This window comes from Neoarius graeffei, chromosome 4 (assembly GCF_027579695.1).
Source record: "Neoarius graeffei isolate fNeoGra1 chromosome 4, fNeoGra1.pri, whole genome shotgun sequence".
Taxonomy (NCBI): domain Eukaryota; kingdom Metazoa; phylum Chordata; class Actinopteri; order Siluriformes; family Ariidae; genus Neoarius; species Neoarius graeffei.
In genome coordinates this window covers 86,196,083-86,223,408 of record NC_083572.1, presented here as the reverse complement: position 1 = coordinate 86,223,408, position 27,326 = coordinate 86,196,083, and the positions used below count along the sequence as shown (strand labels likewise).

General features: G+C 41.9%; 1 protein-coding gene across 3 annotated transcripts in view; it reads left to right on the top strand.

Annotated features, from left to right (window-relative positions):
• Positions 1–27,326, top strand: part of raver2 (ribonucleoprotein, PTB-binding 2) — a 271,860-nt gene that overhangs the window by 178,720 nt on the left and 65,814 nt on the right. For all 3 annotated transcript variants that reach the window (XM_060919929.1, XM_060919928.1, XM_060919927.1), the window contains one exon: positions 18,086–18,206. In XM_060919929.1, the coding sequence (XP_060775912.1) occupies positions 18,086–18,206 (121 nt within the window). The remainder of the gene's footprint in view (positions 1–18,085; positions 18,207–27,326) is intronic.

Genomic DNA, 27,326 nt, shown 5'->3' with positions numbered 1-27,326 from the left:
ATCCATTAGACTCGGTGTAATCATCCAAAACTTGAAAAATGTCTTTCCCAGTAGTTCTTCTTTCAAGTGCTTTACAAAATAGTATTTCCTCCACAAATCTTTCCTGTGAAATAAATCTGATGTACACAAGCAGTTGGGCCTCATTGGATAAATCTGTGCTGTCATCCAGCTGAAGTGCGAAGTATTCGCTGGCTCTCACCTGCTCCAACAGCTGAGCAGATACGTCTTGGGCCATGTCACCAATCCGTCGGCTCACGGTGTTATCAGAGAGTGGGACAGCATCGATTTTTTTGGCAGCATCCTCACCAAGCAATTCTCGGACAATGTCTTTGGTGGCTGGTAAAATCAAATCTTCTCCAATTGAGTGAGTTTTTTTAGCACGAGCAATGTGGTACGAGGCTAAAAATGATGCCTTCAGGGCCCACTCAGGGACAGTAGCTTGCTGGGTGAATGCAGCAGATTGCCTGACCAAATGCTCTTCTTTGCGTCTGAAGAAACCTACTGTTTTTTCGGCATCTGTCGGATGTTTTTGTACCAAGTGACCCTGAAGTTTCGAAGGTTTTAAGCACTCGTTTGACAGGGTCTCCAGACAGAGGACGCATTTCGGGCAATCATGGCCATTTTTCTGTATGGCTGTAAAGCCATACTTAATGTATGCTGCCTCATATTTTCGGATTTTAGTTGGCCAGGACTTCTTAGTTTTTTTTCGCACCAGTGTCCTCCACAGCAGGGCTGTTGGTTTGTTCCTTCGGTCTCTTCTTCAAAAACCTGTCCATTTTGCGCTAGCAATACGTTAGCTTGAGGAGCAAAGCAGCTTGGTAAATGGCGCAAACCGCAACGTCACAGGCAATCGGAGAGATGAGCATGGCAAACAACGTTTCGATATGATGTATTATTATTAATAATTATATTTTATAATAATGATTAAAAAACAAATTACAATATATTTAATAATAATTATTTTAAAAGCATATATTTTTTTCGCAATTTTTTTGTTATCGTCCCTCCAACTTTCTGAGGCCCCCCTAGCGCCCCCTGGCGGCCCCCACTTTGAAAACCACTGCCCAATGTCACCTGAATAAGTAGGAACAGTATACATATTGCACTGAGTACAAGCAGGGACTCCAGCTACTAACTATGACAGCATAACTAAAAGGGGAGAGCCAGAAGGTAACACAGGCATGAGGGAGCCCTGGGACATAAAGCAGCAGCCACTACACCGTCAACAAACTTGAGTGAGCAAGCGAGTGGGGGACTGACAGCATCCATACATCCCAGTTTACCAAAACACTCTGTCTGAGGACCCTCCAGATCTACACCTTTACCTCATAAACACCATGAACAAAAGGCTTGACTAAACAGATATGTTTTCAGCCTAGACTTAAATGCTGAGACTGTGTCTGATTCCCAAACACTACTTGGAAGGCTGTTCCATAACTGTGGGGCTTTGTAAAAAAAAAAAAGGCTCTGCCCCCTGATGTAGCCTTCACTATACAAGGTACCAGCAGATAGCCTGCACCTTTACAAAATAGTATTGATCTAAGTAGGCGTGGAGGGTCATAGAGGACCAGAAGTTCACTCAGGTACTGTGGTGCGAGACCATTTAGTGCTTTAAAGGTCAATAGTAGTATTTTATAATCAATACGAAATTTGATTGGGAGCCAATGCAGTGTGGATAAGACAGGGGTGATGTGGTCATATTTTCTAGTTCTAGTAAGGACTCTTGCTGCTGCATTTTGAACTAACTGGAGCTTGTTTATGCACTTATTGGAACATCCAGACAGTAAGGCATTACAATAATCCAACCTGGAGGTAACGAAAGCATGAACTAGTTTTTCCTCGTCATGTAGTGACATTAAATTTCTTATCTTAGCAATATTTCTGAGATGAAAGAAAGCTATCCGGGTAATGTTATCAATGTGAGTTTTGAATGAAAGACTGGGGTCAATAATCACCCCGAGGTCTTTTACTGCTGCATATGAAGAAACAGAAAGGCCATCCAGAGTTACTGTGTAATCAGAAAACTTACTTCTAGCTGCATGTGGTCCTAGTACAAGTACTTCAGTCTTGTCAGAGTTAAGCAGAAGGAAACGAATAAGCATCCAGTGTCTAATGTCCTTAACATATTCCTCAATTCTATAAAGCTGGTGTCTCTCATCAGGTTTTGCAGAAACATACAACTGTGTGTCATCAGCATAACAGTGGAAACTAATACAATGTTTATGAATAATATCACCCAGAGGTAACATATATAGAGAAAAAAGCAGTGGACCCAAGACAGAACCTTGTGGAACACCAAACTTTACCTCAGTACATCTAGAAATATCACCAATTATATCAACATACTGATAACGATCAGTTAAATAAGAGCTGAGCCAGGAGAGGTCCGTTCCCTTAACTCCCACAACATTTTCTAGTCTATCCAGAAGAATGGAATGATCAATGGTATCAAATGCTGCACTAAGGTCAAGCAACACAAGTAGCGAGACACAGCCCTGATCAGATGCCAACAGTAGGTCGTTTACTACTTTAACCAAAGCTGTTTCTGTGCTGTGATTAGGTCTAAATCCTGACTGATACATTTCATGGATGTTATTCCTATGTAAATATGAGCATAACTGCTGTGCCACAGCTTTTTCAAGGATCTTGGAGATAAAGGGGAGGTTTGATATTGGCCGATAATTGGACAGCTGACAGGGATCAAGGTCAGGTTTTTTAATCAGGGGTTTGATAACTGCTAGTTTAAAGGATTTGGGTATATAGCCAATCCTAAGAGAAGAATTTATTATTTTTAGAAGCGGTTCAATTACTTCACGTATTATCTGTTTGAATAGATGTGTAGGTAAGGGATCTCGTACATAAGTTGAGGCTTTTGATGCCGAGATTAATGAAAGTAATTCAGTTTCTTTTAGGGGAGTAAAACATTCTAATTGATGATCTGATAGAGTTATATAGTTAACTACAAGGTCACTTTCATTGTCTGACCTTAAATTAGTAGTTTAAATTTTTTGTCGGATATTCTCAATTTTGTCATTAAAAAAATTCATGAAATCGTTACTATTATATACTGCAGCTGTGCATGTGTCTATAGTGGACTTATTCCTGGTTAATTTTGCTACAGTAGTAAATAGGAATCTAGGATTATTTTCGTTATCTTCTATTAGGGAGGAGAGATATGTTGATCTCGCAGCACTAAGAGCTTTTCTATACTTCAGGAAGCTCTCCTTCCACGCTAATTTGAACACTACCAATTTTGTTTGATGCCATTTACGTTCCAATTTTTGAGCGGTCTGTTTTAATGTGCGAGTGTCATCATTATACCAGGGTGCTAATTTTTTTGTCTCTGACCATTTTCCTTTTTAGAGGAGCTACATTATCTAAGGTATGGCGGAATGTTGACTCTAAGCATTCAGTTGCCTGATCAAGTTCTGCAGGGGCTGACAGTGATCCAATCAAAGTTGATAACTCTGGGAGATCATTTATAAAGCTCTGTGCAGTAGTTGACGTGAATGTACATTTAATACAGTAGCGTGATGAGGTGCATATATTATTACAAAGACAGTTTGAATGAGATGAGATAATGATCTGAGATAACTTCAGACTGTGGAAGTATGACTATATTGTCTACGTTTAACCTGAATGTTAGTATTAGATCAAGGGTGTGACCACCATTATGGGTCGGTCCTATGACATTCTGATTAATCCCTACTGAATCTAAAATGGACACAAATACTGTTTTTAAAGGGTCTTCTGGGTTATCGAGGTGAATATTAAAATCTCCGACAACTAAAGCTTTGTCTAAGGAAATAACCAGATCTGAGATAAAATCTGCAAATTCAGAAAGAAACTCAGAATATGGCCCCGGGGGCCTGTAAATAATAAGCAATGGAATTAACTGGGTCGACTTATTTTTCGAGGCTACATACATTATATGAATATGAAGAACTTCAAATGTATTAAATTTATAACCAGGTTTTTGTGTTACACCTAGATAATCATTATAAATAACCGCAATGGGGCGGCACGGTGGTGTAGTGGTTAGTGCTGTCGCCTCACAGCAAGAAGGTCCTGGGTTCGAGCCCCGGGGCCAGCGAGGGCCTTTCTGTGTGGAGTTTGCATGTTCTCCCCGTGTCCGCGTGGGTTTCCTCCGGGTGCTCCGGTTTCCCCCACAGTCCAAAGACATGCAGGTTAGGTTAACTGGTGACTCTAAATTGACCGTAGGTGTGAATGTGAGTGTGAATGGTTGTCTGTGTCTATGTGTCAGCCCTGTGATGACCTGGCGACTTGTCCAGGGTGTACACCGCCTTTCACCCGTAGTCAGCTGGGATAGACTCCAGCTTGCCTGCGACCCTGTAGAAGGATAAAGCGGCTAGAGATAATGAGATGAGATGAGATAACCGCAATGCCTCCTCCTCTGCCAGTTTGACGAGGCTGGTGTATATAACTGTATCCAGGAGGACTCGCTTCATTTAATGCTATACAACCCCAATTCCAAAAAAGTTGGGACAAAGTACAAATTGTAAATAAAAACGGAAAGCAATGATGTGGAAGTTTCAAAATTCCATATTTTATTCAGAATAGAACATAGATGACATATCAAATGTTTAAACTGAGAAAATGTATCATTTAAAGAGAAAAAGTAGGTGATTTTAAATTTCATGACAACAACACATCTCAAAAAAGTTGGGACAAGGCCATGTTTCCCACTGTGAGACATCCCCTTTTCTCTTTACAACAGTCTGTAAACGTCTTGGGACTGAGGAGACAAGTTGCTCAAGTTTAGGGATAGGAATGTTAACCCATTCTTGTCTAATGTAGGATTCTAGTTGCTCAACTGTCTTAGGTCTTTTTTTGTCGTATCTTCCGTTTTATGATGCGCCAAATGTTTTCTATGGGTGAAAGATCTGGACTGCAGGCTGGCCAGTTCAGTACCCGGACCCTTCTTCTACGCAGCCATGATGCTGTAATTGATGCAGTATGTGGTTTGGCATTGTCATGTTGGAAAATGCAAGGTCTTCCCTGAAAGAGACATCGTCTGGATGGGAGCATATGTTGCTCTAGAACCTGGATATACCTTTCAGCATTGATGGTGTCTTTCCAGATGTGTAAGCTGCCCATGCCACATGCACTAATGCAACCCCATACCATCAGAGATGCAGGCTTCTGAATTGAGCGCTGATAACAACTTGGGTTGTCCTTCTCCTCTTTAGTCCAAATGACACGGCGTCCCTGATTTCCATAAAGAACTTCAAATTTTGATTCGTCTGACCACAGAACAGTTTTCCTCCACTTTGCCACAATCCATTTTAAATGAGCCTTGGCCCAGAGACGACGTCTGCGCTTCTGGATCATGTTTAGATACGGCTTCTTCTTTGAACTATCGAGTTTTAGCTGGCAACGGCGGATGGCACGGTGAATTGTGTTCACAGATAATGTTCTCTGGAAATATTCCTGAGCCCATTTTGTGATTTCCAATACAGAAGCATGCCTGTATGTGATGCAGTGCCATCTAAGGGCCCGAAGATCACGGGCACCCAGTATGGTTTTCCGGCCTTGACCCTTACGCACAGAGATTCTTCCAGATTCTCTTAATCTTTTGATGATATTATGCACTGTAGATGATGATATGTTCAAACTCTTTCCAATTTTACACTGTCGAACTCCTTTCTGATATAGACCCCTTCGCAGTAAACGTCATTCATACGTAAGCGGAAATTGCGCGCGCAGCCTGGACCCAAAAAAGACTCAGAAATGCCTAGTTGTTGTGTTTTCGGGTGTCAGAATCGTAGCAGTGATGGGGTTAAAATGTTCAGAATTCCAGCAGGATCTCACCCATTCCAAAAAAAATCGCCGATGTCTATGGCTACAAGCCATCAAACGTGTAGACTGGGATGAAAGCACTATCAAAAATGCGCGGGTTTGCAGCGCCCACTTCATCACAGGTAAGATCAGGCTATTTATTAAATCTTTCTTTTTTATTCTTTCTAGTCTTCGTTTATTGATGTAGCAAAATACTTTGGTAACGTTTGTCTGATTAGCTGGGTCATAGTTACACAATGTAATGAATATTGTTAGCATGTTAACTTAGCTTTGCATGCAATTTTGTTTGTAGGAGAGGTCTCGCTTGACTCAAGCAGTCCAGATTTTGTGCCATCATTATTTGTGTATGCCGAAAATCACAATTTTAAAGCAAGGATGGAAAGGTAAAATTGTGTGCCCTCACTCTAAATGCCAACTTACGTTGACTGCTCTAACCTAGCTCCTGCCCCGTTCAGTTTCATTTCTGCTCTCTGCCTCTCGCTTTTTACGCAGCTCTGATTTCTCTTAGCTGCACTCTTTACACTATCATTCCTTTCATGCCATTACCTCCTGCAAATTGCTGTTTAGTGTTGGTATTTGCTGTTGTAGCTAAAGCCACATTGCCATCACATCACTGGCATAATTTGATTAAAACAAAATGAATATGAATGTCCCATTGTTAATCAAGTTGTACATGCCCGCACATAACAATCATATGCGTCTAAAGACTTGTAAGCACGAAGTTTTTCGTGGGTGTACACTGAAGTCTTGTCAATAAGGTACGAGTATATATCTGGCCATTGTATACCAGGGAACTTACTAACATCGTCCGTCCACTCTTTAATTAAATACAGATCCGGTAGGCGATGTCCACTTGTTAGAGTTAACTTATTTATGTAGCATTCTCGATCTTGTAACGACAATTGTTTGGCATAATCTGACAACTCATAATGCCGGTCTATGGGCAGCGCCATTGTTTCTGGGTCCAGGCTGCGCGCGCATCCTGGCAACAGTCGGTTTGTTTACAAACATGCGAAGGGGTCTATTGCTCCACTATTTGTTGGCGCAGAATTAGGGGGATTGGTGATCCTCTTCCCATCTTTACTTCTGAGAGCCGCTGCCACTCCAAGATGCTCTTTTTATACCCAGTCATGTTAATGACCTATTGCCAATTGACCTAATGAGTTGCAATTTGGTCCTCCAGCTGTTCCTTTTTTGTACCTTTAACTTTTCCAGCCTCTTATTGCCCCTGTCCCAACTTTTTTGAGATGTGTTGCTGTCATGACATTTCAAATGAGCCAATATTTGGCATGAAATTTCAAAATGTCTCACTTTCGACATTTGATATGTTGTCTATGTTCTATTGTGAATACAATATCAGTTTTTGATATTTGTAAATTATTGCATTCCATTTTTATTTACAATTTGTACTTTGTCCCAACTTTTTTGGACTTGGGGTTGTATATTCATTTGGCTTAATCCATGTTTCAGTTAAACAAAGTACATTAAACTCCTGATCAGTAATGAGTTCATTAACCATTAGCGCTTTAGATGTAAGAGATCTAATATTTAATAGCCCCACCTTTAGATCAAAGGTGCTAGCAGCAGCTGTACAGTCAGTATGATCTAATTTTATATTGATTAGGTTACTGGAGCAAACTCTCTGAAAATTTCTACCTTTTTGTTTAGCCCGGGGAACAGAGACAGTCTCAATGTAGTGGACCCTGAGTGACGACTCTGTGCAGCTAGCAGACAGTTGGTTTAGCCTGTTTGTCTGCTCCCTGGCCTTGGCTCTGGATTGTCAGGAATTAACTAGGCCTGTTCTAAGACTATGACCTATGCTGCAGGAAATGAGAGCAGCACCTTCCCGAGTGGGATGGATACCGTCCCGCCCTAACAGGCCAGCAGTGCCCTCAAAATTAGCCCAATTATCTATAAAGCCCACACTGTTTTCAGAGCACCACCTGGACAGCCAGCAGTTCAGCGACCATAACTTGCTGTAAGCTACATCGCCACGCCGCATTGGGATGGGGCCAGAGCATACTACAGCATCGGACATCGCCTTCGCTAATTTAAACACCTCTACAAAGTTACTCTTAGTAACCTCAGACTGACGAAGGCGTATATCATTAGCTCCTGCATGGATAACTATCTTTGAGAACCTGTGCTTGCCTAGGACCCTAAGATTACCTGCTATGTCCGGCACCCTGGCTCCCGGTATACACCTGACTAAAGCTGCTGGTGCCCCTAAAGGCTGAGCTAATTTCACGTGCAGTATGATAGAGTCCCCTATAACTAGAGCTCTTTCAGGTTTCTCAGTGGGTGTGTCACTAAGGAGAGCAAACCTGTTTGACACGTGACGCAGAGAAGAGTGGTGCTCCCATGGACGAGCCTCAGCGGTAGCTTTGGCTCTACGCTTATGCCGCCGAGTCGTCACCCATTCGCCCCACTGTAAGGGCTCTAATGCCAGAGTTGGGGGATTACTAACTCCACCTAGGGCATCCAGACTTTCCCCTACAGAAACTACACTGTTCTTACACTCACTAACCTTCTCTAAAGCCTGGACACGCGCTTCTAGCACTGTAATCTTCTCCCTCAGAGAGCTAACTAATCTGCACTCATCACAAATAAAGCTAATAAAGCTATCGCTAGCGACGGAAGAAGAATGACTAAACATCCTGCACTCAGCACACTGAACAGGCTGAAGGTGTGCCATGATGAAAAGATTCACGTACCTTAATCGAAGATCTGTTGATATTAAAGCAGATCCGATGTAGATGGCCTCCGCTTGTGGTCTTTACACAGGAGGAGAGAAAAAGAAAAAGAAAGCTTCCGGTCTCGGTGTTCTTCCGAAAAGAGAGAGAGAGAAAAAAAACGGAAAAAGGAAAGCGAAAGTGAAAAGTACAAAAAGGAAAACGACAGTATAATACAAATGAAGAGGATACTGGAAAATTATTTGTAGAAAAAAGTTAAAAAAGAATAGGCGAGAGGCCGAGGGCTACGGAAACGGAGATCGGCGCCACCCTGTGCGCCACATGGCATGGGAAGGACTTTGATTGCAAGACATTCATGCTATCTCTGACTAAAGAATAACACCCAGAGGTGTCCACAAGCGCCGGCAACCAGCAGTTTTCTCCGCCTACACAGACGGTCTGCACCAGCTACTCGATCCCAGAAAAAAAAATCCTTGCCTTTCAATGTTCAAGTGATTTTATATCGTTTCTGCTGCCCATAATTTGCTGCAACTCCAATTATTTCACCATGAATTTTCTTTGATTCAGGTCTAGCATGACTGGAAGTGACGGCATATTTGTTGATCGATTCTTGCGCTCTGATTGGCTGAGCCAGACCACGTGACCACGACTTAGCAGATGATGGTAAAGATGCAGTTGGTGGTTGTTGCACACAATTTCATTCAGTTTTCACAAAATGCAGACGAAGAAGAAACTAAAACCTTCGGTGGGTCAAATAAATATATAGTCTATGTTTTCTGCAGGTTTGTATATATAAATCATAATTAATATTTTCATATCTAAAAATGGTTATTTTCATATCCAGAAGCTACCCAGAGTGCCGAAGTTCCCATGGAGATGTCTGGTCCCTTAGCTAAGGCTTCATACTTATCAAGTGCTAATAACTAATTGTGTGCAAATATTTATGCTGAAATTAAAACTATACAATACATAATACCACAACAGAAGTACATCAGTTACGTACATTACACATGCAACAAATAAGCTTCCCATGTAGTTATGTTACAGAGCCAGGCAGCGTACTACACAGGGGAACTGAGAAAGTCAAGCACAAACACATCTGGAGGGAAATTTCAGACATATTTTGCAAGTATTTTTACAGGGAAATGGCTAGTAATTTATTAGCTGAGAATGCACCAGAAGGCATGTAAATTTCAAAGTTTTCTGGGGGGTGTCCCTAGACCCCCCAGACCCCCCCCAAGCATTAGTGCGTCTTTGGCTTTGCTGCCGCAAATTCCAGAGCCCCCACTACTATTTTTTGGCTGGGTACTTCTGATTTTCTGGAGGAATCCTGACACCACATACCTGTGATGGCAGTAAGACCACCTCTCCTCCCAATGACCAGGATAGTCTAGAGGCAGAATGACTTATTTTTTAAGTCTTGTGCCCTTTCTATCCTGACAGAATTTCATTCTCTTAGTTTCTGCACTGGCTGCTTGATCATACAGTCCAGACGCAACCTTCCAAATTAGTCCTGTGCCACAGGTTATCATGTCAGGTTCCATGGGTCCCATGGGGATCACTGGGTAGTACAGGCATCCAGACACTATTCAGCTGTCAACAACTGATGTCAGGAAATAGCAACCAATGACCAAGAGATCATACCTGCATGCTCCATGGCCACCTCTACAATCCCAGCGCCAATGTCAACTGTGTCCGCTGCCAAGTGATTGCACTCCCACCAACAAATTATAAAGCACAAAAGACCAAATTCTTCACATCACCCAACCCACTGCAGTTTGCTTATTACTGCCTTTCATTCATTTTACTAAAAGCTGGTCTGCATTCAGCACAATTGTTACACAGAAACTAATATGGAAAATAAGTCTGAACACATCTCGGCAGCTGGATTCTAGTTTACTTGACTGGAAAATTTCAGTCATTCAGGATAGGCAACACCATCTCAAGCGCTACCACACTAAATGCTGGCATCTCCCAGAGCTGTGTGCTCATTCCGCTGCTGTGCTTTAAGCCCATCATCAAGTTCGTTAATGGTGTAGCAGCTGTGAGACTCATCAGCAACAACTATGAGTCAGCTTACAGAAAGGAGATGGAGCCACTTGCACAGTGGTTTAGAGACAGCAATATGTCTCTTAAGATGGATGAAACGAGGAGGTCAAAGTTGCACATGATGTAGGACCTCGTCTGGACATTCACCACCACCTCTCTAGCAATACCAAGGTCAAGAAGAGTAAAATTCCCCTCTCCAGTCCTCACTATATAATGCAAGGAGACTACAGCAACCATCTTGACTATCCCCAGTACTGCCCGATATAGGAGTTGTACTGTCTTAAGCCAGGTTTAACACTGTATGATTATTGGTACTAATTTTGCAGTTGCGAACAAAAACTGCACATAAAAGAATTCTTTGGTTGTGAGTTTGGTACTATCATTGAGTTTGCTGCTGTACTGTTTTGGGAAGGCTTTCCACTAATATTTTAGTATGCTGCTATGGGAATTTCTGACTATTCAGCCAAAAGATCATTAGTGGGGTCAGGCACTGATGTCTGGGAAGACGGTAAGAAGGCCTAGCTTGCTGTCAGTGTTCCAATTTATCCAAAAGGTGAAGAGTGGAGTTGAGGTCAGGGCTCTGTGCAGGTCACTCGAGGTCTTAAACACCAACCTTGGCAAACCATGTGCACAGGGTCAGTGTCATACTTGAACAAGTTTGGGCCCCTTAAGCCCGGCGCACATGGGTGACTTCTCGTCACAAGTGTATTGGGATTTTTGGATGCCAGTTTCCTCTCTCAGGTAGCTGCGTGTGCGTGTTATCTGCGACCTGTGGGCAATTTGGGGAGGGGGATGCAAGTCACGTGGAAATCACATGACTACTTCACAGGCGGGGATTGGCTTAGCCTTTGGAGGTGATTGTTTTGTTAACACAGAGACACGCACACGCAGCGATATCTCTGCAACAAGTCAGCGACTGGCAATTTTTTGTCGCAAAATATCAAGCATGTTTGATACCTACGATCTGTCACAAGCAACAAAAAATCGCCGTTGCAAATATCCGCACGTGAAGCAATTTTTCGCTTGCGTCAAAATCACCCGTGTGCACCAGGCTTTAGTTCCAGTAAAAGGACATCTTAACACTGGAATATACAAAGACTTTCTAGACAATTGTGTTTTTGAAATGTCATGGCATCAGTTTAAGGAAGACCCACATCTGGGTGTGACGGTCAGGAGTCTACATACTTTTGGCCATGTAGTGTATCTCAGTGTGATCACTGTTACAATGCTCATCTAAATGCCACCAATAGGAGAATGACATGTAACTAATGTTTATTTCTGTAATATCTTAAAAAAAAAAAAAACAGGCCATTCTGTGGCTGGGAAGTGATTTAATTTGAAGGGATTCCTGAGCAAATAATGTGCATGAAATTGCTCACGTTGTGCATTCAAGCAGACAGAGGAAGTCCGTGTGCGCATGCGCAGGTTTACCTTCTTCTTTTGGGTTTTATGGCAACTGGCATCCACAGTGTTGCATTACTGCCATCTACAGGTTTACCTTGACTGTGCACTGGCAATTGCATCATTCTGTCGCTAAACGTACAGCTGATCACACTGAGGTGCTCGCTGACCACCGGTATTTATTAGTTTGGTCCTGCGTTTCCTTTCCTTCGCAACATAATGTCTTTTCTTCTCACTTTCCTTTACTGTAGTTGGTCTTTCACATTTCATTCGCACACTCACGTCCTCCTTTTTTCTCTCCTGTTTCAAATTTGTATCCCACAATGCCTTGCGTGAACGGGGAAAGCCCACCATGTCATGCATGATGTAGTATCTTGAATTGGGTCATGGTGAAGCAGGAAAAAATAGCAGCGAATTTAGGGCCACGTGGCCCTAAATTCATTAATTGTTCTATTTTTTTTTTTTTATTATATAACTGGAAGTCTGTGATTCGAATTCAGTAGCTTTCAGTCCACTAAACAAAAATAATTGGGTGTCGGGAAAATTCTTTTTATGACCTACACTTGAAAAATCTGAAGGCAGTCTACCTTTAAATTACATGCCTGCCCTCTTGTTCAGCAAGTTGCAAAGTGACTACATATGTTGTCATAATGGACAGAAAGAATAAATATCTTGATTACCTCAGGCCCACTTTGAAGTCTTTTGCTGAGCCACAAATGACTCCAAACTTATCATTTTGGCCTTTTAAAGCATGTTTTCCATCATTTTATTCCAAGGTTTAATGTCTGTTAATACAACCTCGATTCCAAAAAAGTTGGGACAAAGTACAAATTGTAAATAAAAACGGAATGCAATGATGTGGAAGTTTCAAAATTCCATATTTTATTCAGAATAGAACATAGATGACATATCAAATGTTTAAACTGAGAAAATGTATCATTTAAAGAGAAAAAGTAGGTGATTTTAAATTTCATGACAACACCACATCTCAAAAAAGTTGGGACAAGGTCACTGTGAGACATCCCCTTTTCTCTTTACAACAGTCTGTAAATGTCTGGGGACTGAGGAGACAAGTTGCTCAAGTTTAGGGATAGGAATGTTAACCCATTCTTGTCTAATATAGGATTCTAGTTGCTCAACTGTCTGAAGTCTTTTTTGTCGTATCTTCCGTTTTATGATGCGCCAAATGTTTTCTATGGGTGAAAGATCTGGACTGCAGGCTGGCCAGTTCAGTACCCGGACCCTTCTTCTACGCAGCCATGATGCTGTAATTGATGTAGTATGTGGTTTGGCATTGTCATGTTGGAAAATGCAAGGTCTTCCCTGAAAGAGACGTCATCTGGATGGGAGCATATGTTGCTCTAGAACCTGGATATACCTTTCAGCATTGATGGTGTCTTTCCAGATGTGTAAGCTGCCCATGCCACACGCACTAATGCAACCCCGTACCATCAGAGATGCAGGCTTCTGAACTGAGCGCTGATAACAACTTGGGTCGTCCTTCTCCTCTTTAGTCCGAATGACACGGCGTCTCTGATTTCCATAAAGAACTTCAAATTTTGATTCGTCTGACCACAGAACAGTTTTCCACTTTGCCACAGTCCATTTTAAATGAGCCTTGGCCCAGAGAAGACGTCTGCGCTTCTGGATCGTGTTTAGATACGGCTTCTTCTTTGAACTATCGAGTTTTAGCTGGCAACGGCGGATGGCACGGTGAATTGTGTTCACAGATAATGTTCTCTGGAAATATTCCTGAGCCCATTTTGTGATTTCCAATACAGAAGCACGCCTGTATGTGATGCAGTGCCGTCTAAGGGCCCGAAGATCACGGGCACCCAGTATGGTTTTCCGGCCTTGACCCTTACGCACAGAGATTCTTCCAGATTCTCTGAATCTTTTGATGATATTATGCACTGTAGATGATGATATGTTCAAACTCTTTGCAATTTTACACTGTCGAACTCCTTTCTGATATTGCTCCACTATTTGTGGGCGCAGAATTAGGGGGATTGGTGATCCTCTTCCCATCTTTACTTCTGAGAGCCGCTGCCACTCCAAGATGCTCTTTTTATACCCAGTCATGTTAATGACCTATTGCCAGTTGACCTAATGAGTTGCAATTTGGTCCTCCAGCTGTTCCTTTTTTGTATCTTTAACTTTTCCAGCCTCTTATTGCCCCGTCCCAACTTTTTTGAGATGTGTTGCTGTCATGAAATTTCAAATGAGCCAATATTTGGCATGAAATTTCAAAATGTCTCACTTTCGACATTTGATATGTTGTCTATGTTCTATTGTGAATACAATATCAGTTTTGAGATTTGTAAATGATTGCATTCCATTTTTATTTACAATTTGTACTTTGTCCCAACTTCTTTGGAATCGGGGTTGCACAACCCCAATTTTTGTATAAGCCCAGATCAAGCTGTAAGCAGAATGTAATAATTTTCTTTCATCAGAGGTCTGTCATTCAAGGATCTTCATTATTATATAATCTGACATGAAAAGCATTATCATAAATTCAGTAATAGAATTTCATCCACTTTTATTTTGGGGATCAACTCGTATGGCATGAAAAAAATAATCATAAAAGCCAGCTTTAGACTGTAAGACGCTTTAATGGAGAGTTAAAAACAAGCCAGAAAGTCCACCAGGGTCTAGTTTAAACAGGACAGAAACACTACATCTTCAAAGCCAGCAGCGTTGTGACCTTTCCCACTCTTCAACAGACTCTTTATCAACCTGCCATCTGGTACAAGATACCAGAGCATCTAGAGAACAGATTCACCTCTCAGGCTGACAAGCTCCTCAGCACTGTTTTCCCCAAGTCCCAACACAACTGCCATGGACTGATCAATACCAGACCAGACATAACCCCCTCCTGAACCCACACTGAACCCCGATTCATAACTGTCATTTATACCACAGCAGGGCTCTACAGTACGCACGTTTCACTCGCATTTGCGAGCGAATTTTTCAGCACGCGAACGACGAAAAAAAAACGCGCATTCGTGCGAGGGCTTCTTGCGGCCGACAATTTAGGAAAGCGCTGAGCACAGACGCGACGAGTTTAACATTCTAAAATGTATCAAACGTTAAACTGCAAAGTATGTAAATCCAGCGCTGGATAGCCTACCTAATATAGTGTAACGAGTAACGGCCTGTATTGTTGTAAGTGTGTGTGTTCAGTGGTGTGTGTGTGTGTGTGTTCTGCCTGCGCCTTGCTCCCTGTCTGTAGTTGCGTGCATTGCCCCTGTCTTGCACCTACGGTGGATCCCATGGCAGCCGGGGGAGAGTGAAAAAGTTAAAAAAAAATTTTTGCCGTTCTGCCACATCTTTCTGTGATTGCCCCTCTTTCCCACGGTTGTATGTTGTGGGTGTGGCATTAGGTGGGAAAAGTGCTTTTTAGGGATTCATCAGATCATTCAACTGAGAGATAACTGAGAGCTGGTTCGGACCGAGCTGAGAAATCTCATCTCATCTCATTATCTCTAGCCGCTTTATCCTGTTCTACAGGGTCGCAGGCAAGCTGGAGCCTATCCCAGCTGACTACGGGCGAAAGGCGGGGTACACCCTGGACAAGTCGCCAGGTCATCACAGGGCTGACACATAGACACAGACAACCATTCACACTCACATTCACACCTACGGTCAATTTAGAGCCACCAGTTAACCTAACCTGCATGTCTTTGGACTGTGGGGGAAACCGGAGCACCCGGAGGAAACCCACGCGGACACGGGGAGAACATGCAAACTCCACACAGGCTCGAACCCGGACCTTCTTGCTGTGAGGTGACAGCGCTAACCACTACACCACCGTGCCGCCCCGAGCTGAGAAATATATTCGCTGTGCAGAGAATAACAGCGTTTTTTAAAAGCAATGATGGTGGAAACAAGAATAAAAGAACGGACGAGGAAGAAAGTGTAGTGAAGAAAGCTAGAACGACGGGAGAAGGTGCGGGAAAATTATATAATGAGATGGAAAGCACACACCCCAGTGCAAACATTTAGATGGGAACATACAACACAGCAGAAAAACAAATAATATACAGTATATACAAATGGTGCATGTCACAACACAGCAGAAAAACAAAGAATATATATATATATATACAACTGGGCGTGTTGAGTTGCAGATGTTAATTGCACATTAGTTATAGAAACTCAGTTCAGCATCAAAACTCAGGATATTGCACTGTATTTGGTATTGCATTGTATTGGGTATGGATGTAAAAGTGTAGAAATATAAATATAAAATATACAAAAGCTATAAAAACTAAAAAGTTGCTCTGTGAGGTTGCACTGTAATAAGTGTTGCACTGTATCAGGTAAGTGTGAGAATATTGTCCTTTTAGGTCCTTGTTGGTGCATTGTTGCACCTGCCAGAAGTGGCATCAGTCAGTGCATGTAATTAGCCTTTTTCACATTACGTCACTTGCAGAAGAACCTCACATCCGTTTTCAGCCTTTTGAATGGAAGAAGAGGCGGCATGCTAATCTGCTGGCTAACAAGTAGCAACCATAGAAAGTCAGTAAACTTCCTTTCCAAAACAAGGCAGATAGGTGACTGGAATGGTCGCTAACAATACGTAATGATAAACAACAATGCGCAATATTATCATCAATCTTATCTGTGAATGACACAGTTTTGTTAACATGTTGCCGCCGTATACCTCTTCTTCCATTCAAAAGGCTGAAAACGGATATGAGTTCCCCTGCAAGTGACGTAATGTGAAAAAGGGTAATTGTTCAAGGTGGTTATGGCCTGTGGGAAAAAACTGTTTTTGAGTCTGTTGGTCGTTGCTTTGATGCACCTGTAACGCCTGCCTGAGGGCAGCAAGTCAAAGAACTCAGAGCCAGGGTGGGAGCTGTCCTTGATGATGTTGTTAGCTCTGCTGAGCTCTGCTCTCTGTTTAGCTACTGTTTGTTCATTCATTCAGTTGTTCATTATTCATTTGTTTGTTCATTTATTCATTCGTTCATTCATTCATTCTCAATTGAATTTTGCATTTTATGTGTTGGTGTGTCTAAGGTTTGCGCTGCAATAAACCTTTAAAATGAAAACCTACTTGTGCTTGTGCCCCCATTTTTTTCCCTGTGCTCCTAAAATTTTTAACTTAGGAGCACGTGTGCTCCTGAAAAAAAAGTTAATGTAGAGCCCTGTACCACAGTATGATCTTCAAGATTATACCCATGCCATTACAGATTGTAGGGTTTTTTTAAATAATTTATTTAATATTTTGACTATTATGCTGCTATATTATCTACTTGATTAAACTGTCCCACCATCAATCTTCCAGATCATGAAGGTGTCTGTAATTATTGTTATTTCATTTTCCTCATATTGCACACTCCTGATTTATTGCAGTACATTCACATTGTGTATTCATATTACACAGAGGCACTGTTTTTTCCTTGTCTTACCCTGCCACATACTTTGTGCAGTCCTGTACACTGACTTCTTGTATTGTGTTATGTGTTGAAGAAGAAGAACAACAACTTTATTCGTCACATGCTTGTGAAATTCCTCTCTGTATTTAACCCATCTGAAGTAGTGAGCACGCACATGCACACACGTGAGCAATGAGCGCACACACATACCCAGAGCAGTGGGCAGCCATGCTAACAGCGCCTGGGGCTGGGGAACAGTTGGGAGGTACTGTAGATGCCTTGCTCAAGGGCACCTCAGCCCAAGGCTGAGCACCCGGAGGAAACCCACGCAGACACGGGGAGAACATGCACAGAACTTCACACAGAAAGGCCCCTGCTGGCCACTGGGCTCGAACCCAGAACCTTCTTGCTTCTTATATGTATAGGATGTCATTATAATCTTGGTTGTCTTGACTGATGGCACACAAAAGATCCTCCATGATATGAACCTATGGGTTCTGCAGGTACGGATCCAGAATAACTCACAGCGACATTTAACAAGACATATCCCACTTATTAACAGAAATGGAACAGAGTATATCGATTGCTCATATATGATGGCGATATGATGTTACAGTGTGCTATTTCTGTCCTTAAGGAATGTAATGGTACTTTGATTATATGATCGTTTTAATTGGCTGGTCTAAAAGAATACTAAAGCTGATATATATGTGTGTGTATGTGTTTCTCTTGTAGATGCTGAGCAATAAAAAGGGGTTGTTGCCCGAGCCTAATTTGGCTCAGCTCCTAAACAGCATGACCAATCCAGCTGCTCTTCAGGTTCTTATGAGACCATACCACACTGGCAAGCGTGGAGGTATATATACACACAAATACACACATTCACACATTCAGTAACCAGTTTGTTAGGTACATTTATTTTGGATCTACACTCAGTGAGCATTTTATGAGAGAGACTGTTTGCCAGCTCCCTCTAACAATAGAATGGGACCACGTAAGATGTTTATAGCAACAGAAGGGCTACATCTGTTATCATTAGTTATCATGTACACCTACAGAATGAACCTACCTATATAAAATGGGGGATAATTATGGCAACATGGGGTGTGTGTGTGTACATATATATTCAATTAAATTCAAAACACTATTTGTCCCCTAGGGGCAATTTAAAGGCACGCAGAGAAGTACAGTTAAACACACAATTAAAAAAAAAATCAAAAACATTAAACATAAAAATTATGACAGTGTACAAGGTGGCAGTATGTGGATAAATAACTGTACAGTGGTACAATAGGTATAAATATGATAATTTAAAAAACCCAAAACAAAACAGTATATCCAAAAATATTGTGTGGTGCAATTTGCTTATGAGGGAGAAGGATCAATAGCAACAGAGACTACTAGTGCATCTCAAAAAATTAGAATACCATGAAAAAGTTCCTTTTTTTCATAATTTAATTCAAGAAGGTAAACTTTCATATATTCTATATTCATTACATGTAAAGTGAAATATTTAAAGCCTTTTTTGTTTTAATTTTGATGATTATGGCTTATAGCTCATGAAAATCAGAAATCCAGTATCTCAAATTATTAGAATATTCCCTAAGATCAATTTAAAAAAAGGATTTACAATACAGAAATGTCCAACTTCTGAAAAGTATATTCATTTATACACTCAATACTTGGTTGGGGCTCCTTTACAATGAATTACTGTATCAATGCGGTGTGGCATGGAGGTGATCAGTCTGTGGCACTGCTGAGGTGATATTGAAGCCCAGGTTGCTTTGATAGTGGCCTTCAGCGTATCTGTATTTTTGGGTCGGGTGTTTCTCATCTTCTTCTTGACAATACCCCATAGATTCTCTATGGGGTTCAGGTCAGGCAAGTTGGCTGGCCAATCAAACACAGTAATATCATGGTCAGCAAACCATTTGGTAGTAGTTTTGGCACTGTGGGTTGGTGCTAAGTCCTGCTGGAAAAGGAAATCAGCATCTCCAAAAAGCTTGTCAGCAGATGGAAGCATGAAGTGCTCTAAAACCTCCTGGTAGATGGCTGTGTCGACTTTGGACTTGATAAAATACAGTGGACCAACACCAGCAGATGACATGGCACCCCAAATCATCACAGACTGTGGAAACTTCACACTGGGCTTCAAACACCTTGGATTCTGTGCCTCTCCACTCTTCCTCCAGACTCTAGAACCATGATTTCCAAATTAAATGCAAAATGTACTTTTATCTGAAAAGAGGACTTTGGACCACTGAGCAACAGTCCATTTCTTTCTCTCCTTAGCCCAGATAAGACACTTCTGACATTGTCTCTGGCTCAGGAGTAGCTTGATATTAGGAATGTGAAAGTTGTATCCCCTTTCTTGAAGATGTCTGTTTGTGATGGGTCTTGATACACTGACACCAGCCTCAGTCCACTCCTTGTGAAGCTCTCCCAAGTTCTTGAATCAACTTTTCTTGACAATCCTCTCAAGACTGCGGCCATCCCTGTTGCTTGCGCACCTTTTCCAGCCACCCTTTTCAGCAATGACCTTTTGTGGCTTACCCTCCTTGTGGAGGGCATCAGTGATCATCTTCTGGACAACAGTCAAGTCAGCAGTCTTCCCCATGATTGTGGTTGTGTGTACTGAACTAGACCAAGAGATACACTGTGTTCATACTATTTTACTCAAACTCGAAATGAAATATTCTAATATTTTGAGATTTTTTTTATGTTTTTGTACTGTATGCCATACTGATTAAAATTAAAATAGAAAAATGCTTGAAACATTTTAGTTTATGTGTAATGAGTCGATAATATATAACATTTTCACTTTCTTAAATAACTGATGGAAAATATTGAACTTTTTCACAATATTCTAATTTTTAGGGCCCGAGCCCTATAGGGCGAAGGCCCTATTGTTCTTGTAAGAGTTCACTATTATTATTCTTCCGTCTTCTTCTTTATTTTTCTCCGCTGTTGGGCCATTTTCGGGGCACTTGCCATGGGCGAAAACGCACGAAATTTGGCACCAGTTCCGAGAATTGCCACCGCTACTCAGAACCAAAAGCCCAAACTTGGCCGGGGCTCAGGGCCTCTATAGCGCCCCCTAAGTCGTTGTGATTTTGGTCTCCCGCATTAAGGTGCCTGGTTGCCATGTAGTTTGTAGTAGTGGCATGCCATTTGGTACGCATATGTATCTCACTAAGCCGGACAAAAATGTAATGCCAATGCATTAGCCACGCCCAACAGGAAGTGAGGTAATTTCACTTTTGTGCGAAATGCATGGCCACGAAGACGGCGCAACTCCTCCTAGACCGTTCATAGGAATGTCACCAAAATTGATAGACATCATCTACAGACATGGGTGACAAAAGTTACTAAATACGTTTCACGTAGGATAAACCGTTCAGAAGTTATACGTCAATCAATTTTCGATGCAAAATTTTACATGCTTAAAAATTCATAACAAATCTTCTAGTTGCTCAAAACTGCTCATACTTCACACGCACATCACTCATTGGGCTTCCGACATGTTACCCAATTTCTGTGATATTTCGCCACTGGGGGCGCTATTTTTGGGCAAAAAATCCAATCTTTCCTCAAATTTGGTCAAACTTCACGGCCACCCTCTTTCTACCTCCCATGTCATGTATACCACATTTTGGGTATTTTCGTCCATGGGGGGCGCTGTTTTTGGCCGACGCAATTGCTCCAAAACGGGTTTTTGGTAAATTATTCCATAATGCTTTCCCTTCACACCACTACCTTGTGATAGTACGTTGCTGTTGTAGACACTTATTTTTCCAACTCATAATCACTCATGTACAGCATAGCGCCACCTACTGACATGGGAAAAACCAAAAAATTTATTCTTCAAAAATCTATATCTCATCTTCTATTTACTCAATTGTCATCAAACTTCATACGCAAACTCTTCATAGCTCACCTGACATATACGCCAAATTTTGTGCACTTTCGCCCCTGGGGGTGCTGGTTATGGCAAAAATGATATTGCAGCTTCTGATTTGTCAAACTTGGCAAGCAAACTCTTTACAAGACCCTTTTTGGGGCGCTTGCCATGGTCAACAACGCACGAAATTTGGCTCCTTTTTCTTAGACTGCCACCGCTACTGAGAACCAGAAGCCCAGATCCAGGCGGGCCTCAGGGCCTCTTTAGCGCCCCCTAAGTCGTTGTGATTTTGGCTTCCCGCATAAAGGTGCCTGGTTGCCATGTAGTTTGTAGTAGTGGCATGCCATTTGGTACGCATATGTATCTCACTAAGCCGGACAAAAATGTATTGCCAATGCATTAGCCACGCCCAACAGGAAGTGAGGTAATTTCACTTTTGTGCGAAATGCATGGCCACGAAGACGGCGCAACTCCTCCTAGGCCGTTCATAGGAATGTCACCAAAATTGATAGACATCACCTACAGACATGGCTGACAAAAGTTCCTAAATACATTTCACGTAGGATAAGCCGTTCAGAAGTTATACGTCAATCAATTTTCAATGCAAAATTTTACATGCTTAAAAATTCATAACAAATCTTCTAATTGCTCAAAACTGCTCATTCTTCACACGCAAATCACTCATTGGGCTTCTGACATGCTACCCAATTTCTGTGATATTTCGCCACTGGGGGCGCTATTTTTGGGCAAAAAATCCAATCTTTCCTCAAATTTGGTCAAACTTCACGGCCACCCTCTTACTACCTCCCATGTCATGTACACCACATTTTGGGTATTTTCGTCCATGGGGGGCGCTGTTTTTGGCCAACGCAATTGCTCCAAAACGGGTTTTTGCTAAATAATTCCATAATGCTTCTCCTTCACACCACTACCTTGTGATAGTACGTTGCTGTTGTAGACACTTATTTTTCCAACTCATAATCGCTCATGTACAGCATAGCGCCACCTACTGACATGGGAAAAACCAAAAAATTTATTCTTCAAAAATCAATATCTCATCTTCTATTTTCTCAATCTTGATCAAACTTGATACGCACACTCTTAACAGGTCACCTGACATATGTGCCAAATTTTCTGAACTTTTGCCACTGGGGGCGCTGTTTTCAGGCAACAATTTATATCTCGGCTTCTGATTGGTCAAACTTGATCAAACTTGACAAAACAACTCTTCATAGGTCCCTTGACATGTATACCAAATTTGGTGAACTTTCACCACTGGGGGCGCTCATTGCGCTGTAGCAGTTGCAGGACAGGTCTTTACAATCATGAGGCACCAGGAGTATGTTGTTTTGGTTGCCTTAAACACACATGACTTGTGGGAAACGGGTAGGCAGTCGGGAGCAAGTGTTGTAGCGTTACATACAGACTAATAGATGTCTTTTTTTTTTTTTTTTAAAGATATTTTTTTGGGCTTTTTGCACCTTTATTGGATAGGACAGTGTAGAGACAGGAAATGAGCGGGAGAGAGACGGGAAGGGATCGGGAAATGACCTCGGGCCGGAATCGAACCCGGGTCGCCCGCATTCATGGTATGGCGCCTTAACCACCTGAGCCACGACGCCCCCCAGACTAATAGATGTCTAACAGAAGACAATCCTATGTAGCTATAGCTTGGTGACTGATGAGGTAAATACATTAATTTGGTTGGGAAGCCATGGCATACAATGTTCTGTCCATGACAACATCTCAGCGCACCGTGTACTCTGTGTCCAATTCTGTGCTTTGTCGCCATTGTGGGAGTAATGTCTCTTGCCGAAGAAGCTGTGGAAGGTCTTTCGCGGAGACGCATGCCCCCGCCCCCCTTGGCCGCTGGCGCGAGGGCCCGTCGAGGCCGCTTGCGGCTTTAATTTGAGATGCACTAGTATGTTTAAAGTGGTATGTGTACAGAAGGGGTGGTTAGTGCACCAGACAGGTTAGAGTGCATCTGAAGAAGGGGGAAGGGGCTGGAGGGGTGAGCAGAGGGACAAGGATGGCAGAGAGTTGAGGAGCTGAACCGCTCTGGGGACAAAGGTCGCGCTTCTCTTCTCTGTGTTCGGCAGCTCGGACAATGGAGCCGGCGTCCTGAGGGGAGCCACTCAAATCCAGGGAACAGGACATGTGAAGGGTCCTGAAGAATCCTGTCCACTGAGTTTACTGTCTGCTGCTCACAGAGAGTTGAGAGTGACCTGAGGGGGAGTCCGATAATTTTAGAGCACACCTTGACTGTGATCTGCAGGCGGTTTATGTTCTGAAGGCTAAGGGAGTGGAACCAGCAGGTTATGGAAAATGACATTATACTCTCAATGAAGGAGTAGTAGAAAGTAGTCAGAATGTCTTTGCTGACCCCAAAGGACTTGAGCTTCCTCAGGAGGTACTGTTACTGTTGGCACTTTCAAGATTCAAACATTTTTATTGTCAATTCACTATATATCCAGGACATATAGGAGAATCTGAGGATCTCCTCTGTGTTGGAGGCAAATCTGAATTTTTTATCAAAGATTGTGCCCAAGTACTTGTACTCCTCAACGATCTCCACCGGATTCCCATTAATGGGGTGTCTGTGTGTGTGTGGACAGAATGATTGGTCACTCTACTATTAGGATATCAGCTCATATACTGTGAGTAGAGAAAATCAAAATGGCGGCGTGTGTTGCTGAACCAACCGAGAACGAAATAAAAACTCTACTCGAAAACAAAACCCCAAAATTAAAAAAAAGCAACAAAATTTGGAATAAAATTATTTGATGCTAAGAATGTATCTGTTTTTATTTTTCAAGAATTAGGGCCCGAGCCCTACAGGGCGAAGGCCCTATTGTTCTTGTAAGAGTTCACTATTATTATTCTTCCGTCTTCTTCTTCTTCTTCTTCTTTATTTTTCTCCGCTGTTGGGCCATTTTCGGGGCGCTTGCCATGGGCGAAAACGCACGAAATTTGGCACCAGTTCCGAGAATTGCCACCGCTACTCAGAACCAAAAGCCCAAACTTGGCCGGGGCTCAGGGCCTCTATAGCGCCCCCTAAGTCGTTGTGATTTTGGCCTCCCACATTAAGGTGCCTGGTTGCCATATAGTTTGTAGTAGTGGCATGCCATTTGGTATGCATATGTATCTCACTAAGCCGGACAAAAATGTAATGCCAATGCATTAGCCACGCCCAACAGGAAGTGTGGTAATTTCACTTTTGTGCAAAATGCATGGCCACGAAGACGGCGCAACTCCTCCTAGACCGTTCATGGGAATGTCACCAAAATTGATACACATCATCTGCAGACATGGCTGACAAAAGTTACTAAATACGTTTCACGTAGGATAAACCGTTCAGAAGTTATACGTCAATCAATTTTCACTTCAAAATTTTACATGCTAAAAAATTCATAACAAATCTTCTAATTGCTCAAAACTGCTCATACTTCACACGCAAATCACTCATTGGGCTTCTGACATGTTACCCAATTTCTGTGATATTTCGCCACTGGGGGCGCTATTTTTGGGCAAAAAATCCAATCTTTCCTCAAATTTGGTCAAACTTCACGGCCACCCTCTTACTACCTCCCATGTCATGTATACCGCATTTTGGGAATTTTCGTCCATGGGGGGCGCTGTTTTTGGCCGACGCAATTGCTCCAAAACGGGTTTTTGGTAAATAATTCCATCATGCTTTTCCTTCACACCACTACCTTGTGATAGTGCGTTCCTGTTGTAGACACTTATTTTTCCAACTCATAATCGCTCATGTACAGCATAGCGCCACCTTCTGACATGGGAAAAACCAAAAAATTTATTCTTCAAAAATCTATATCTCATCTTCTATTTACTCAATTGTCATCAAACTTCATACGCAAACTCTTCATAGCTCACCTGACATGTACGCCAAATTTTGTGCACTTTCGCCCCTGGGGGTGCTGGTTATGGCGGAAATGATATTGCAGCTTCTGATTTGTCAAACTTGGCAAGCAAACTCTTTTCAAGACCCTTATTGGGGCGCTTGCCATGGTCGACAACGCACGAAATTTGGCTCCTTTTTCTTAGACTGCCACCGCTACTGAGAACCAAAAGCCCAGATCCAGGCGGGCCTCAGGGCCTCTATAGCGCCCCCTTACTCGTTGTGATTTTGGCCTCCCGCTTTAAGGTGCCTGGTTGCCATGTAGTTTGTAGTAGTGGCATGCCATTTGGTACGCATATGTATCTCACTAAGCCGGACAAAAATGTAATGCCAATGCATTAGCCACGCCCAACAGGAAGTGAGGTAATTTCACTTTTGTGTGAAATGCATGGCCACGAAGACGGCGCAACTCCTCCTAGACCGTTCATAGGAATGTCACCAAAATTGATACACATCATCTACAGACATGGCTGACAAAAGTTACTAAATAAGTTTCACGTAGCGTAAACCGTTCAGAAGTTATACGTCAATCAATTTTCAATGCAAAATTTTACATGCTTAAAAATTCATAACAAATCTTCTAATTGCTCAAAACTGCTCATACTTCACACGCAAATCACTCATTGGGCTTCTGACATGTGACCCAATTTCTGTGATATTTCGCCACTGGGGGCGCTATTTTTGGGCAAAAAATCCAATCTTTCCTCAAATTTGGTCAAACTTCACGGCCACCCTCTTTCTACCTCCCATGTCATGTATACCACATTTTGGGAATTTTCGTCCATGGGGGGCGCTGTTTTTGGCCGACGCAATTGCTCCAAAACGGGTTTTTGGTAAATAATTCCATAATGCTTTTCCTTCACACCACTACCTTGTGATAGTGCGTTGCTGTTGTAGACACTTATTTCTCCAACTCATAATCGCTCATGTACAGCATAGCGCCACCTACTGACATGGGAAAAACCAAAAAATTTATTCTTCAAAAATCTATATCTCATCTTCTATTTACTCAATTGTCATCAAACTTCATACGCAAACTCTTCATAGCTCACCTGACATATTCGCCAAATTTTGTGCACTTTCGCCCCTGGGGGTGCTGGTTATGGCACAAATGATATTGCAGCTTCTGATTTGTCAAACTTGGCAAGCAAACTCTTTACGGTATTTCGCGGGGACGCATGCCCCCGCCCCCCCTGGCCGCTGGCGCGAGGGCCCGTCGAGGCCGCTTGCGGCTTTAATTATTATTATTATTGCATTTTTCACAAATTGCAACTGTCACTTCACCGGTTTGTTTACATTCTAAGCAGAAATGATTTTGTCGGATGTTTTGTATAAAGTTTTTATTTATCGAATTTGCAAAAAATAAAAATACTCTGTTTCTCCAAATCCAGTGAATGTGGATAAAATAAAACAATTATTCCACTCAATCTCATCATACACAGCTTGTGCGCTTGCAGAGTATTTACTGTAGTTTTATTATTTACTGTTTACTGTTTGATCTTAAATGCATTAACCCTTTGATGCAAAACGTGGGTCAAAAGTGACCCGGCTGAGTTTTTATCTTCTATATCTTTGCAATAATTTAATTCCATCATTCAGTATTCAAGGTATTCCTCAATTAACTTGTTTTTGATCATCATACATCCTTATTTTATTTTTTCCTTTCTTACTTTTTGAATAAAACCCCTTTTTGTATCACTACCCTTCTAATGCACAGCATGGGTCAAAAACGACCTGCATTCATTTTCCAGGTTATTTCATGTATGGCTGAGTGTTTCTATGATATACTTTTGAAATAAATTCATTTTGTCATTTACTTTTCCAAATATGCAGTAAATATCTTGTTTTTGTTTAGCACAAATCATCATTTTTATTTTTCCTTTCTTAAGTTATGAACAAGCACAGCTTTTGTAATTCTGCATCAAGTTTACACACATGGGTCAGAAACGACCTACATGCATTTACTACAGCATTTGGTGGGAACTGTGAATTGTGCTTGTGTCAGACATTTCACAGCTCAGCACAGCACCCTTTGCCCATCTAATACATGTCAGTAATGTTTTTCAATTGTTCTAACATTACCTTAGAAAAAAATTGATTATGTTTAGGTACCTTGAGAGTGAGTAGATTACTTGTCAGAAAGTTACAAGTAATTA